General features: G+C 27.6%; 2 protein-coding genes across 22 annotated transcripts in view; one reads left to right on the top strand and one right to left on the bottom strand.

The window, feature by feature from the left end:
* Positions 1-961: 961 nt before the first annotated feature.
* The window catches only part of LOC127066342 (transcription factor 12-like), a 166,497-nt gene continuing 151,896 nt past the window's right edge, over positions 962-15,562 (bottom strand). For 20 of the 21 annotated variants that reach the window (XR_007782356.1, XR_007782357.1, XR_007782358.1 and 17 more), the window contains one exon: positions 12,081-15,562. This exon is cut by the window's right edge. The gene's annotated coding sequence lies outside the window, so the exon portion shown is untranslated. Of the gene's footprint in view, positions 3,478-12,080 lie in introns of those variants that run through there. The other variant, XM_050999941.1, reaches the window with a different exon arrangement.
* On the top strand, positions 1,448-11,371 carry LOC127066346 (ATP-binding cassette sub-family G member 1-like). The gene is made up of 2 exons (XM_050999964.1): positions 1,448-1,521; positions 8,528-11,371. Exon 2 carries the CDS (start codon positions 9,069-9,071, stop codon positions 10,884-10,886), a length of 1,818 nt encoding a protein of 605 aa, XP_050855921.1. The 5' UTR covers positions 1,448-1,521; positions 8,528-9,068; the 3' UTR covers positions 10,887-11,371.

The raw sequence follows: 15,562 nt of genomic DNA, 5'->3' as shown, positions 1-15,562 counted from the left end.
GAACGAATACATAAACGAATATATAAACGAATCAATACATTCTGCTTTTAAAACAGAAATTTTTTTCGATCAAGATCGACATCGAGAAATGAAATTATTCTTGTTTATCGATCAAAATAAAAAATACGATAAATAAGAAGGAAAAAAGAATTTTGTATAATTAATTCATCGTATTTTCAAGAATAGTAAAATGAATCAAATGGTTACTTTCAAGACATTTTTTCACAATACTTTTTATCTTTTGCATCATAACTTTTTGTTCGTATTAATTACATGTTTATAAAACATCTAGAAGAAATATATACATTAGATATGTACATAGATAAGTATGTGATAATAAATTAAACAAAACGTGCCAAGGAACATATAAATATTTCTATACATGAATCGTTCTAATATGATTTTCTATCGACGTAAGGCACAAAATAAATATATACTTTCTAACATTTGATAATAATTATTTTTTATATCTTATAAGCTTTTCTGATACCGTTGAAAAATATCTTGAAAAATATTTTTGAGATATCTATTAAAATTAATATATTTCTACTAAAAATTAAAACTTTCTCGCATTCCTTGTTTTATTTTAGGTAAATTTAAAATTAAGATATCCTCACATTCTTTATTTTATTTTATTGCGACATTTAGATAGTTTTATATAAAAGATAGAAATAAAAAGAAAAAAGAATAATTTTCCATAAATTAAATAAAAATGTCATTGAATATTTTAAAATTATATTGAAAATGAAAAACATAGTCTTTTTTTTTTTTGTTAAAAAATTTAAGAAAAATGTACTTCTTAAAAATTTACTCTCTCTCTCTCTCTCTCTCTCTCTCTCTCTCTCTATCTATCTATCTATCTATCTATCTATCTATCTATCTCTTTCTCTTTCCTTATTTTTTACCGATTAATTAAATATAACAAACGATAGTAAAGGGATAGAACGAAATAAAATATGAGTCACAAGAAAAACATGTTTTATTGAATATGTTAGTTGACAATTTGATTGGTATAGACTCGAGGTAGAGATTGAACAGAAATATCAATAAATACGTAAGACGCTTCGACTAAGAGCTAGCTTGTTCGTAAACATTCGCGAACAGTCGTGTCTTTCGTCCGATTTTTCGCGGGAAGAAGCAGAGTTCGTCGAATGTACGCAGACATTCGCTCGCTTGTCTCCGCTGAGAAACGTGCGAGCAAACACACACGATTCTTAAGGAATCGCGATCGCGCTCGTGAGTGACCGACGTTCATCATTCTTAGTGGCAACCCTTGAATTTAAACGAAATTTAATCATTTTTCTTTTCCTCTCCTTTTCTCTCTCTCTCTCTCTCTCTCTTTCTATAGACATATATATGCATACATCCATATCATTTATTTTCTTTTATTTATTTCGTCGTTTCCCTTTTTTTTCATGTTCCTGTTCTATTGTGTGAATTAACAAAGGAAAAAATACAAACGTATACTCTCAAATAATCTTCCTCAAGTAAAACATCGAGAAATCTGTTCCACAAAGAAAGGTATTTTCTCAGTTTTATATTTCGTTAACTAATCGTATTTTGTTTGAATTTTTTAATGTTTTTGTTTTTTCTTTTCCTCGAGATAATTCCATCGATACATATACACATACAAACACATATATGTATTGATATACATATTGATTACACATGTTCGATTTTGTCAACATAAAATTTTTGTTTCATTCGTTTAATTTAAAACATTTAAATTAACATTTGCCATCGATCGAAATACTACATACGTATATCGGATGAGACACTTAACTTGATCACCTCGGATAACTTTTAAAGTAAAAGTTTGTAAAACAAAAAAATATTTCTACAGAGATTATATAGTATCAAAAAGGACATCATGTGATATACATAACTTGTTTATAAGTAAAGACGTACAGGAGATTGAAGGTCTATTTTGTTTTTTTATCTGCAATACGTTACTTTTTTTGTGACATGTTCTTTGAAAGAATTTACAAGTAAAAAAGTATAGAAACATTGTTTGTCCTTGAACTATTAATTAATGACTGATAAGAAAGATAATCACAAAAAAAGTAGAAATGCAGAAATAATGTTTTATACAGCATATAATTCAGAAATTATTCGAGGTGATCAAGTAAGATGCCTCATCCTGTGCGTGTGTGTATATATATATATATATATATATATATATATATATATGTATGTATATTTATATATATGACATCAAATGACATTTAAGGTGAATAATACATCTAATATATGTATACATCGTTTCTTTAAACAATTTGTTTCTTATATATTTCTTTACTAATGTATTAAATAATATATAATATGACCTTCGATTGTAACAAAATATTAAACGTTTCATTAATCGAAAATTGCTTTCTCCTGTCTTATCATTATCATGGTAATGTAACATTTATCTCATTTTCTTTCTTTTTTCCATTTTTTTGTAAAATAAATTTCTCGTCACATGATTAAAATTAATCTCGTTACATAAGATAATAAAAATTATTTAATATCGAGATTAAAAAATGAAAAGTCTTTGAAAAACGTCAGATGAATTTTCCATGATCAATATCGTTGTTCACAAGTTATTATCTTAATTATAATATATTATACATCGGTAAGTAAAAAGAAGAAGCTTTTAAAGGAAAAATATTCAATAAATTTCCTTTAATGCGTCAGTTAGTTCTATCAATAAAATATTATATACTGATGGAATTATTTATAAATAACACATACGTAAATCGAAAAATGATCGAACTGAATAATGAAATATCGATTCAACTGAAATATTCGATTTCTTTTTTTTCGTAACGATAGATCGAACATAATTTTTGAGAGATGAATCAACAGAAACATCCACTGAGCAATATCGTTTAATATATATTGATTTTCGAATATGAAAAATATTTTAAAGTAATTACTTTTATCGTTATAAGCCATAATTAACCTCGATGACTCGTTAATAAATAACTAGTTATCATTTTACATCTGATTATGAATAAAAGAAAAAAAAAGAGAGAGGAAAGAATACACATAATGATTTAATCACAGATGTTAGTCTTCACTATAAGACAGACCAAATAAATGTTAATAAATGTCGTGTTAAGAAATTAAGGAAAAGAAAATGTTAAATTGATATTTTTTATCTTTTCTTTTTTTAAATCATTCTCAGATATATTACCATTTCAAACACGTTATCGTCTAAACATATTTTACCTGCAAAATAAACAGATTCATAATAATAGTTTGAAGATTAACGCAATGAAATAAATTGAAACAGCGTTTTTTTGTTTTTCTTTCGGACAAACGAAATGCAATGAAATGAATCAGTGGCCATTTTTCACTCTCTCTTTTAAATTCGTATCTTAATGAAAGCAAGGTCATAAATTTTATTACTTTTTCTTCCTTTTCCTTCTCCTTTCTTCATTTTTTCGATTTTCAAGGTCGTTTGTAGCTCAGGTCAAGGTCCAATTTTAACTAACAATATAAACAAAATATTAAATGAAATACCAAATTAACTTTTTAAGAAATATAGATCTTAATTCAAATATATATATTTTCTTGTCTCAGGAAAATAGTTCCTTTCTCTCTTCCATATTCAGTTTTAATACTGATTCACAAGGTTAACTGGTACATCAACTCGGACAAGTTCTTGAAGAACTCTTCGAGGTTCATGGTTACCAATTATATTTTTCTAACATACAAAGAACAAACAGATAGAAATTCCTTCGGTGATCTTCGTTAATTACAGATCATCGAATTGCAATATTCGTTTACAGATATAGTAAGTTTATCATTTTTTAAGAATATTTCACGCTTGAACGATCATGGTTTATATATTACCATTTCAAACACGTTATCGCCTATACATATTTTATTTGCAAAATAAAAAGATTTAAAATAATAGTTTAAAAATTAACGCAATGAAATAGATTGAAACAGTTTTCTTTTTCTTTTCTTTCTGATAAAAAAATGTAATGAAATGAACAGGTGGCTATTTTTCTTTTAAAATTTCTAATGATAAAATTAACGAGCTAATAAAAAGAAACTTTCTTTACGTGGAATTTCTTTTTCTTTTAGAAAACTTCGAAACGCCAACATTCGAAAATTTCTTTTTCCTATAAAATATCATCGTCCTTGAATGTACGCAACATGCATGTAAAATAACACTCGAAATATGATAACAATAATAATTAACTCTTAATCACTTGTTCTGGAATTACTTGCTCTTCATGATAATTATTGACCATTTTATTACAAAAATGTAAAACACGTGCACATCACGTCGTTTCATAATGATATGTTATCGATAAAGTTTCAAGTATAGTTTAGAAATATCCTACAATTACATATGATAAAGAACAGAGGACTAGAATGAGTTAGTATATTAAATATATTCTTTTAAATAAATATTACCGACGGGTCTATTTGAAAGTTTTCATAAATTTTATCTTCTTCGTAACGAGATCCATTACGAAGAAACAAAATTTATTTATTAGTATTGTTTCTTATAGATATTTAAAACTCTCAAAAAAGACATTATTATATAATGTGAATGAAAAGATTTCTTTAGTTAAATTATGTAAAAAAAGAAATTTTGAAATGTATCACTAGATCAAAAAGAATTATTGATATCAATAAAATGATTTCTATCAATACAATGTTAATTATTAATAAAATATTGTAATAAAATTATTAATATCATAAAATGTTTTATACATTTTAATATTTTTTAATTTTAATTTAGACATTTAACATTTAATACTTTATACTTTTGTTAATATGTTAAACAACATTTATAATTATTCAAATTCATTCTGTATTATTACGTACACATTTTATAAACAATTCAATATCCATCTCAAGTATCAGTTTCGTTGTAATTTTGTTGATGCTTTCAAATTCATTCTGTATCATTACGTACACATTTTATAAACAATTCAATATCCATCTCAAGTATCAGTTTCGTTGTAATTTTGTTGATGCGTTCAAATTCATTCTGTATCATTACGTACACATTTTATAAACAATTCAATATCAATCGCAAGTATCAGTTTCGTTGTAATTTTTTTGATACGTTCAAATTCATTCTGTATCATTACGTACACATTTTATAAACAATTCAATATCAATCGCAAGTATCAGTTTCGTTGTAATTTTTTTGATACGTTCAAATTCATTCTGTATCATTACGTACACATTTTATAAACAATTCAATATCAATCTCAAGTATCAGTTTCGTTGTAATTTTGTTGATGCGTTCAAATTCATTCTGTATCATTACGTACACATTTTATAAACAATTCAATATCCATCTCAAGTATCAGTTTCGTTGTAATTTTGTTGATGCGTTCAAATTCATTCTGTATCATTACGTACACATTTTATAAACAATTCAATATCCATCTCAAGTATCAGTTTCGTTGTAATTTTGTTGATGCGTTCAAATTCATTCTGTATCATTACGTACACATTTTATAAACAATTCAATATCAATCGCAAGTATCAGTTTCGTTGTAATTTTTTTGATACGTTCAAATTCATTCTGTATCATTACGTACACATTTTATAAACAATTCAATATCAATCTCAAGTATCAGTTTCGTTGTAATTTTGTTGATACGTTCAAATTCATTCTGTATCATTACGTACACATTTTATAAACAATTCAATATCAGTTTCAAGTATCAGTTTCGTTGCAAATTCTATTTTATGCGTTTATCACATGTGCCGGCAAAGAAAGTGCCAACGCATGTGATTAAACTACTTGAATAATTTTATTAGACTTTATAAATAAAAAACAGTATGTGTCAAATGTTATTTCAGACAATGTTTTATTATAATTACACGTATCAGTGACGAAGATATTAAACAAATTAACGTGATACTGAAATAAAACTTGAAGCATTTTTCCTGAGAACGCAAGACTGATTTCGTAAAAGCAAGTAAAAAAAATCAAAACCAGTTTCATGATCTTTTATTCCTGTAAACCTTTGAAATGTTTCTTTTGAATTACTTCTTACGGTTGTGCAGGAAAGTTTAAAAATGAAATTTTATTAGATCGTAGCGATATATGATTAATAAATAAAACAAAAAAAAAAGAAAATATATCAAAGTATACATTGTTAATCTCTGACACGACTAACATTGAAAGGAAAATAATTTTCTTAATTCTAAAAAAGATCGAATATTTTGGAAAATATGTGCCCTGCTCAAAAACCAAATTAGCTCCGTCAAAGAAAATTTAGAAAAATTATACAAACGCATAAACACTTTCTGTTCTTTCTTCTTTTTTTTGTGATTTTCTTTTTAAATTTGATTATAAAAATATATACAAGCTAGAAAATATTATAGAATTTATTATTAAAGATATGACATAAAAGTCATATGTTTAATAATTAATGTATTACATTAATATATGACTTTCAGAAATTTTATATATTTATTATTCAATATCAATAAAGTAAAAATGATAAAGACAATTTATTTAACAACGAGAAGTTAATAATACCAAAAAAAAAAGAAAAGAAAGAGAAATTGATCGAATTTTCCCGTTAAATTGTTTGTATATTTCGTAAAATAAAAAAATTATTTTGATAAAATGATTAAACGTGTATAATTATGTACATAATTATATGATCAAATGGCATTATAACATAAACTATTTTTCTGGTTAATATAATAGGAAAAGAAACGCGATAAGCAATACGTAATGATTAGAAAGGAAAATAAAAAATTATATGAAAAAGGAGGAAACTATGACGAAACGTGTTGATAATGACGAGAACGCTACGATTCCACGAATCGAAAAATAGATACATACATGCGTTGAAATTTATTTAACGAAATATATAAGATCAACGCGAAATAGAAGACTATTACTATCCGTTTATATATACATACATATGTTATCCGTGCGACGACCCTCGTAACAGTTTTTGTTTCATCATCACCAGACATACTCATAATGATAAGAATAAAAGTGATGAAAACAATGAATTCTGTAACAAGCAATTGCGATTTATTATGTATCAGCTTCTCGTTTCGCGTTTTACTACCACAGTTGTAAACCCAATAACAAATAACATTACTTTTCTGATTATATATAATTTCTTATCAAAGAAACTGAAGATACCTCATGAAGACTAAATAACTAAAATAATGACTAAATTAAGTTAATAAAGTTAAAATTAATTTTCATTTCGTTTAATTTTTCTTTCTTTTTTTATCATATTGAATTGAATATACATTAGAATAATTTTCGATTCCATAGATCTTTCTTATTGAATTGTTTAATTATTTCATTCATTTGATTTTTATTAACGAACATCATACGAATATATCGTGTTATAGGTAATACTGTTAATAATGCTATTTTCTATTAACAGATATACTATTATAATAATACTATTTTTCATTAACAGATATTATCTAAATGTAGTGTCACTTATTTAAATATAAAATAACAAAAATATCGATATTACTTATTTTTAAATTTATTATAATGAATACTTCAGAATGTATTTTTTAAATATCATGAATATAATTAATTATTTTCTACACATTCTTCTGGAGAAATTCAATTCAAGGACATTGTAAACTAAAAATAATTTCATTTATAACGTATAAATGATGAAAGAGAATGAAAAAGCAGAATATTGATTGATTCGATATTAACTCGATACTTTGTACATTTTCTACAAGAAATATTTGAAATAATAAATGCTTCATACGTCGTATATATTATTGATTAAAGAAACTATAAACATCAAATAATAAACTATTTTTTCATTTTCTTCTGTCGTTTACTTTTTATAATTACAAATCAATTTCTTTTATATGAATAGTATAAAGATATCGTAATCAATAATAAAATGTCATAATAAAAACAGTGTTATAATGAAGTGAAGAATAAAAATGTTAATTAATAGGTAATTATTAAAAATCAATTTGAATTTAATTAAAAATAATGATTAACAATGACAATGTCGTAATAATATCTCTATAGGATTTCTTATTTGACACCCTTGCTAATAAATTTAAATACTTGCGAAATCATGATACATGTCGTAGTATCAAGACTATTACAAAATTTCTAAGTTTCTGTTACGTCACATATGACCATACGTAACTAAGCACACACCAATGCACATACCTATACATGAAAATTGTAGATATAACCGATGTGACGTACATCGAAAGTATGTAGTACATATGTAAATATCCTCACGATGAATCGAAACAGTTGATTCAAACATTTCGATAAATATTTTAATAATTATACACTTTCTAATATTGTATTTTTTACTCCAATCATAGTGTATAAATAAATATATAGATAGATGCAAATCATTATTTTTTCGTATCACAAATCTAATATTAATTGTTATTCAACTATCTTATCTCTTTCCTTTCTTTTTTTTTACATTAATAATTGTCTGTCATAAAAATAATTGTTAATTGATAACTTTTTTTTTCTCTTGATGCTTACGATCCCAACAATTAATAATGATACCATGTTTTGCAGGTGTTCGAGAGACAGTATGAGAATGTGAAATTTCGAAAAGACAAACAACGTGCACTTAAATAAGGATTAGAAAAAAGATGAATTATATGAAAAAGATAAAAGTGATAAGTATCGTTTCATGTCAATGTTAAGCAAAAATAAAAAAAGATATATATATATAAAAAAAAATATAAAAAGCTAAAGTTAAAAATAAAAATAGATAAACGCATGCAGCAGGAGACATTAATAAGTCAACGTTTGAATATAACTGAATTGCAAATGTTACTAATTAGCATTTGATTTGTTGATACACAACTTCTGAAACGTCATAAAAAGCGATACATACAAATGTATCTATTCACTTCGAAGAAAAATATGAAAAATACAAGAAAACCGAAATAGAAGAGATATTTCTTTATAAGTCTTCAAAGAAAGGCAATGTCAACGTGGGAAATCAATGCGTGTAAAACACTTCACTAAATAGTCGGAGACAAAAGAGAGAGAGAGAAAAGAAGAAAGAGAAGCAAAAAGAGACAAGAAGTACAAGAAAGGTCGTTTAACAATGTATAACCGTCCGGTATTGTCGGATCCGTCGAAGACAAAATTGATAGACATTCAATTTTTCGATTTGGTATACGAAGTTCAAGATGGATTCCGCGGTTCGAAAAAGCAAATTCTCAAAGGTATTAATGGTTTATTCAAATCGGGTGATCTGACCGCTATTATGGGTCCGTCAGGAGCTGGCAAGTCAACGTTGTTGAACATACTGACAGGATTTAAACAAGACAAGAGCATGAAAGGCAAGATAAACTACCTCAATAATAAAGGAAATAATGAGACCTGGAACGAATATAAGAAATATTCCTGTTACATATTACAAGAAGATCAGCTTCCTAATTTATTCACAGTGAATGAGACGATGATAATATCGACAAATTTGAAGTTGGGTAATAATCTGAATAGAAAGGCCAAACAGATTCTAATTGATGATATTTTAGATACCTTGGATTTGATACATACCAAAAATACGCGTACGAACAAATTAAGCGGCGGACAGAAAAAGAGATTGAGCATCGCATTGGAACTCGTTGATAATCCTCCAGTAATGTTTCTAGACGAGCCTACGACCGGTTTGGATTCCTCTTCTTCTCTTCAATGCGTGACAATGCTTCAGAAACTAGCAAAAGGCGGTAGAACGATAATCTGCACAATCCATCAACCTAGTGCTGTTATTTACATGATGTTTGATCACGTTTATTTGTTAGCTGATGGACGTTGCATGTACGAAGGTGCTGCTAAAAACACAATTGATTACTTTGCCCAATTAGGTTTACACTGTCCAAAATATCATAATCCTGCGGATTATATGTTGGAGATCGTTAGCAACGAATACGGAAATTTCAATGATCAGCTCGTAGCAACGATTGAGAATAACAAAACAATTTGGCGAGCAAAATCATCGATGAAAAATCAATCGATAATCGATGACAATGGCATTAAAGATTACAAAAGAGAAGAGAAAACTACCGTTCTGATAAACACACCCTCCGAATTTACAAGATTTTGGATTTTACTCAATCGCTGCTTCGTACAATTCTACAGAGACTGGACATTAAGTTACCTCAAATTATTAGTTCACTTTTCCGTAGGTCTATTTCTCGGTTTGTTCTTTGATAACGCTGGTATGGATAGTAACAAAACTATTAGTAATATCAGTTTCATTATGGTCAGTATAATTTATCTTTGTTACACCAGCATGATGCCGGCCGTATTAAAATTTCCTTTGGAAATGGCGATGTTGAAAAAAGAACGATTTAATAATTGGTATCAACTAAGGACTTACTATCTCGCTTTGCTAATAGCTAATATACCTATCCAGCTATTATTCTCTTTCATTTACTGTTCCATTTCATATTTTCTCAGCAATCAACCGCTCGACTGGGATAGATTCCTCATGTTCTTTGGAATCTTTGTCTTGGTAATGCTCGTCGCTGATAGCTTTGGGCTTGTTATCGGTACTTTGCTCAATCCCGTGAACGGTACCTTTCTAAGTGTCATCATCTTTTCAATGTTTATAATACTCGCGGGTTTCTTCATTTTTTTCAATCACATGCCAAAATACCTCTATTACTTTAGTTACTTAAATTACATGAGATACGCTTTAGAGGGTCTAGTACAATCGTTATACGGATATAATCGTGAAAAACTTGATTGTCCTGATCTCACATATTGTCATTTCCGTATACCTCAAATGGTTTTTATAGAACTGGGAATGACCAATACTAAATATTGGTTCGACGTTATTATTCTGATTATCAATTTTCTTTTTTATCGAATCGTCGCTTATTACACATTGAAACGAAATTTAATGATAACTTGAAACGAATAGTTTGCTTCTGAACAAAAATGTATCTTCTCTTTCGTCTTTTTTTTTTTTTTTAATGTTATTCGCTTAATTATTCACATAGTTTGCTATCGATCTTTTTGATATACGATCGAATTCGCTTTCATATACTTTCGAGACGATTTATTAAAACAAAATATATCAATCTGCGAATATCATATTATAGAATGAAATCTTGGATTTATCGATTATCAAGAAAACTAAACGAAACGGTCGATCTTTTATGAATAATTATTAATACATTGTAAGAAACTCGATCAATCGTTAAATTCTTGTACGTTCCATTCAACATCGATATGCGCGGTGTAAAATTTTTATTATAACGATGGTAAAATGTTATTATAACTTATTCTCTGTATGATTAATTGTTAATAATAAAATTAATATTATTTCGATAAATTATATTCGCGTATTTTCAATATTTATAAATAAAGAATAAAATAAGAAAAAGAGAAAATTAATTAATTTCATCTGGATTATGAGAGAGAAAAAATAAAAGGAAATGAAAAAAGAAATAAAAAAAAAAAAAGAAAAAGAAAACTTGAAAAAAAAAGAAGTGTACGATCAACGTAAAACACTTCAATTGATGTTACATTATAAATATAGATACGATATGTTAAATACGGATATATGTAGATCATACATGTTCCTTGTATACATTTCGTTTTTTTTTTTTCCTTTGGCATTTTTTTCGTTTTTTTCTTTATGAACATCTAACGTGAACGTGTTTTAAAGTTGAGAAACATTCAATCGATATACGGATATGATGATCACATGATATCCTTTTTCTTTTTTTGATAAGATCAAAATTTACATTAAAACTATTCTACCATCTAAGTTCGTATAATATTACTTATAAGGAATGACGTGTAATGAAACAAAAACTTAAAACGAGATATACGTATTGTAAGAGAAAAGAAAACGTCTAGTAAAAATGAAATAATCTTGTGTCGACGTTAATAAATGCACAAATGAAAAAAATAAGAGAAAGAGAAAAAAAAGAAAAAAAAAAGAAAAGAAAAAAAAACAAAAATAGCTGTACGCAAATATTGAAGATTAACTATTACATGCTATACATTACATAAAAATATACATTTCCATCTTTGAGAAAGAAGGTTACTACGTGGGGTGGTCGCAAAGTAATCGAAAAAAGTCATTTAACGCTAATGATTATGGAAAAGATGGCACATTTATTATGTTATTAGAGATAATAATATTACTAGCGATAATTATACATTTCTTTCTTTCTTTCTTTCTTTCTTTCTTTCTTTCTTTCTTTCTTTTTCTTTCTCTCTTTCTTTCTCTCTTTCTTTCTTTCTTTCTTTCTTTCTTTCTTTCTTTCGTTTTTTCTTTCTTTCTTTCTTTCTTTCTTTCTTTCTTTCTTTCTTTCTCAATCAGTACACTTTTTTCACTCTCACTCTTTCTCGCTACGCTCATCCTTTCAAATAATATGTATAATATTAGTTTTGTTTTATCTTTTCTTCTTTCTCTCTCTTTTCCCTCGTGATTCGTTAATTATCCATAATAATCGCAAATTCCTCTTTGCAGACGCATACGCATACGTCATAGAGGTCGATCCAATATTCCTAACGATCATTCATACGAGCTGACTACGTTTTATCTCTTACGTGCAAATTTAATTACATATCATACAATAAGCTTATATATCTATCATAATTATACAATATTATATCCATCGATAATCGTTCTGTTCGCAAAGGAAAATTGGTGTCGCACGACTTTCTTGCTGACATCGATAAATCGATCGTTATCTCTCTCTCTCTCTCTCTCTCTCTCTCTCTTTCTTTCTCTCTTTCTCTCTCTCTCTCTCTCTCTCTTTCTCTCTCTTTCTCTCTCTCTTGTTCGTTTCTTATCACCTATTTGACCAATTACGAATGGAGAGTAAGAAAAAGAAAGAAAAACGGAAAAAAAAATTCAAAAAAAAAAAAAGATCCCAGGAAAGAAAATAATCAATGAATTCTTTTATCGCGACAAATCTACTAATCGTTCGCTTCGTCTCTTTATGATATACATCGTTTATTTTTTAATGTTTTTTTTTTCTGTTTCTTCTTTTATTTATCTAATAACTCGTCGATGACGAAGATGATTTATTCTTTTCGATATTTAACAAATCAACAAATAAAATATACATACGTAAGAGACCGTATCGATTGAAAAAGAAAAAGAAATTAATTTGATTCGTTTCGTTCATTAAAATTTCGAGCGAATGCATGCACTCTGAAGTCTCGTATTCCTTCACTTTGACTATCTAACTAAACTATCGACAGGTGCCTACCTTACATTGGCTTACGAGCTATTTATTGTCGTTATTATCTTACACGATTACCTTTCGCGAGTACAAGTGTATTGTACTTAGACTTCCCTTGATGTATTTATGTTGTATAAGTGTGTAAACATACGTATGTACACGTATGTGTGTACATGTATGTATGATGTATGTACGATGTATGTATGTACGTATGTACGATGTATGTATGTACGTATGTACGATGTATGTATGTATGTATGTATGATGTATGTGTGATGTATGTATGTATATATGTATGTATAGTGTGTGCTGTGTGTGTGAGTGTGTGTTGTGTGTGTGTTACGTTGTCATCTTATTCTTTGTTCGTTCTGTATTTCCCTTTTAGCTCGCACAATGTACAATTTATTAACTTTCTCTCTTTCTCTCTCTTTCTCTGTTTTTCTTTCTCCACCTCGCAATCTATAGGCATATTTTTATCTCCCATTTTTCTCTAAGATAAATCTATTTCTTTTTCTTCTTTTCTCTTTTTTCTCTTTTTCTTTTTGTTTCATCGTAACGCTCAACCAATGACAACTAGTGCATGTTAATACTTTGACGGCCGCTGTCACGTACGTACGACACATGATTTCGTTTAACCAATGCTTATCAGCCAGTATCACGCAAAACATTGACTTCATTCTTTTAGGCGTTTTATCGTCCGGTTATACATAGACCCTCACATAACGTGAGTTCGTGTTGCCAATGATTACTTAACCATCAGTTTATTCTAATTCTTAATATTAGTATTTCTCAATTCATGCGAAAACTGCCTACGGCGAGAGGTCCAGTTAATTAACGATGTTTTCATCGAATTGATAAAAATGAATATTAACAATTCAAATTGGAGCGAGGTTGTGCGAGTTCTTTTCGATCGGAATAAAACGTTTGATTTTAAACCTTTTTTCGATGATAAAAGTTCTGTTCTTATAATAATAATAATAATAATAATAATAATAATAATAATAATAATAATGATAATGATAATAATAATAATATAATAATAAAAATTAAAATAATAATAATAAAAAATCTCTGATTTAACGAATTGTTATACACGCCATTAACTTGATTACACCGAAGAAGATAATTTATATTTTAAAAGAAAAAATATATATATAATTTATATATATAATTTATATATATAATTTATATATACACGAGTCCATGATTGATCATTCGCGTCCCAAGCCAAACGACTTCTTTCATCATCATTAGGCCATCTGAGGAATGATCCATTAGAACGTAAAAAGAAAAAAAAAAGACAAAAAGAAAAAGCAAAAAAAAAAGAAAGAGAAAAAAAGAAAAACAAAAAAAGAAACGTCTGGTTACATCTTTTTTTCTAAATAAACGTTTTCCGATTCGACGTTGAAACTTTTCAAAATGTACAACTTTATAATTCATGAGATAAGATTTAATTTGGCTTGAAATAGTCATTCCATACAGACATTAATTAATTACTTTGGACTATAAGAAAAGTAAGGAAGGTACATTCATTTTAAAAGGAATCATACATATCATGATAGGGAACGCATTTTGAACTCGTGGAATTGGCAGAGCGTTGTTTTCTTTTCGTTCTTCGCTACACGGTGCCAAAATTATTAACATATGCACCCTCTTCTTCCTATCTTCCTCTTCTTCCATGTACTCTCATTTTCAACTCACATTCTTTCTTTTCATTCGCATCCCACTCTCCTTTCCCTCTCTTCTCTTTTATATTTCGGCTTAAAATCGACAAAGAACATTTCATTTTATAATTGTAATTATCGAAGTAATTAAAATTATTCCTAATAAATCAAACACTTCTCCCTCTCAAAACTCGTCCCTCGCACGCAGATTTTTAATTATAAAGATTGAAACTTTTTACATTTATTGTACAAACGAAAAACTATAATGATATGCTTCACTCGGAGAGATTGAACAAACGTAGATATCGTATTTCTCATTACACTCTCATCTATTCAAGTAAAAGTTTCATAATTTCGAAGAATAATTCGTATTTCGTTATTCCCGAACAATTTTAAATTCTTATGAGAAATAATTAATTCCTGTCTCTCTTATATAAATCTTATACAGATTAATCTGTAAATAATCGACGTATAGAATATACAGAGTGGAGCCTCTCTTAACACGTTAACTTTGTAAATAACTTTTCAATTATGCATTCGTTCGTTATGCGATAAAAGGAAAAGCAAAGAAAAAAAAAAGTAACAAACAAAAAAAAAAGAGAAAAGAAAAGAAAAAAAGAAATCGTCGTTCGACTAATATATAATATAGAATAAATCTTATTTTGCATTAATTTGAATGTAAGGTCCTAAGGGCCTTTCTTTTTTTTCCCTTCATAAAT

The sequence above is a fragment of the Vespula vulgaris genome, chromosome 9 (assembly GCF_905475345.1).
Source record: "Vespula vulgaris chromosome 9, iyVesVulg1.1, whole genome shotgun sequence".
Lineage (NCBI taxonomy): Eukaryota > Metazoa > Arthropoda > Insecta > Hymenoptera > Vespidae > Vespula > Vespula vulgaris.
Note: the sequence above shows the minus strand (reverse complement) of the source record. Positions and strands in the feature narration are given on the sequence as shown.

Bases quoted from the DNA above. Each gene is read 5' to 3' on its own strand.
- LOC127066346 (XM_050999964.1), top strand. From the start codon at position 9,069: ATGTATAACCGTCCGGTATTGTCGGATCCGTCGAAGACAAAATTGATA.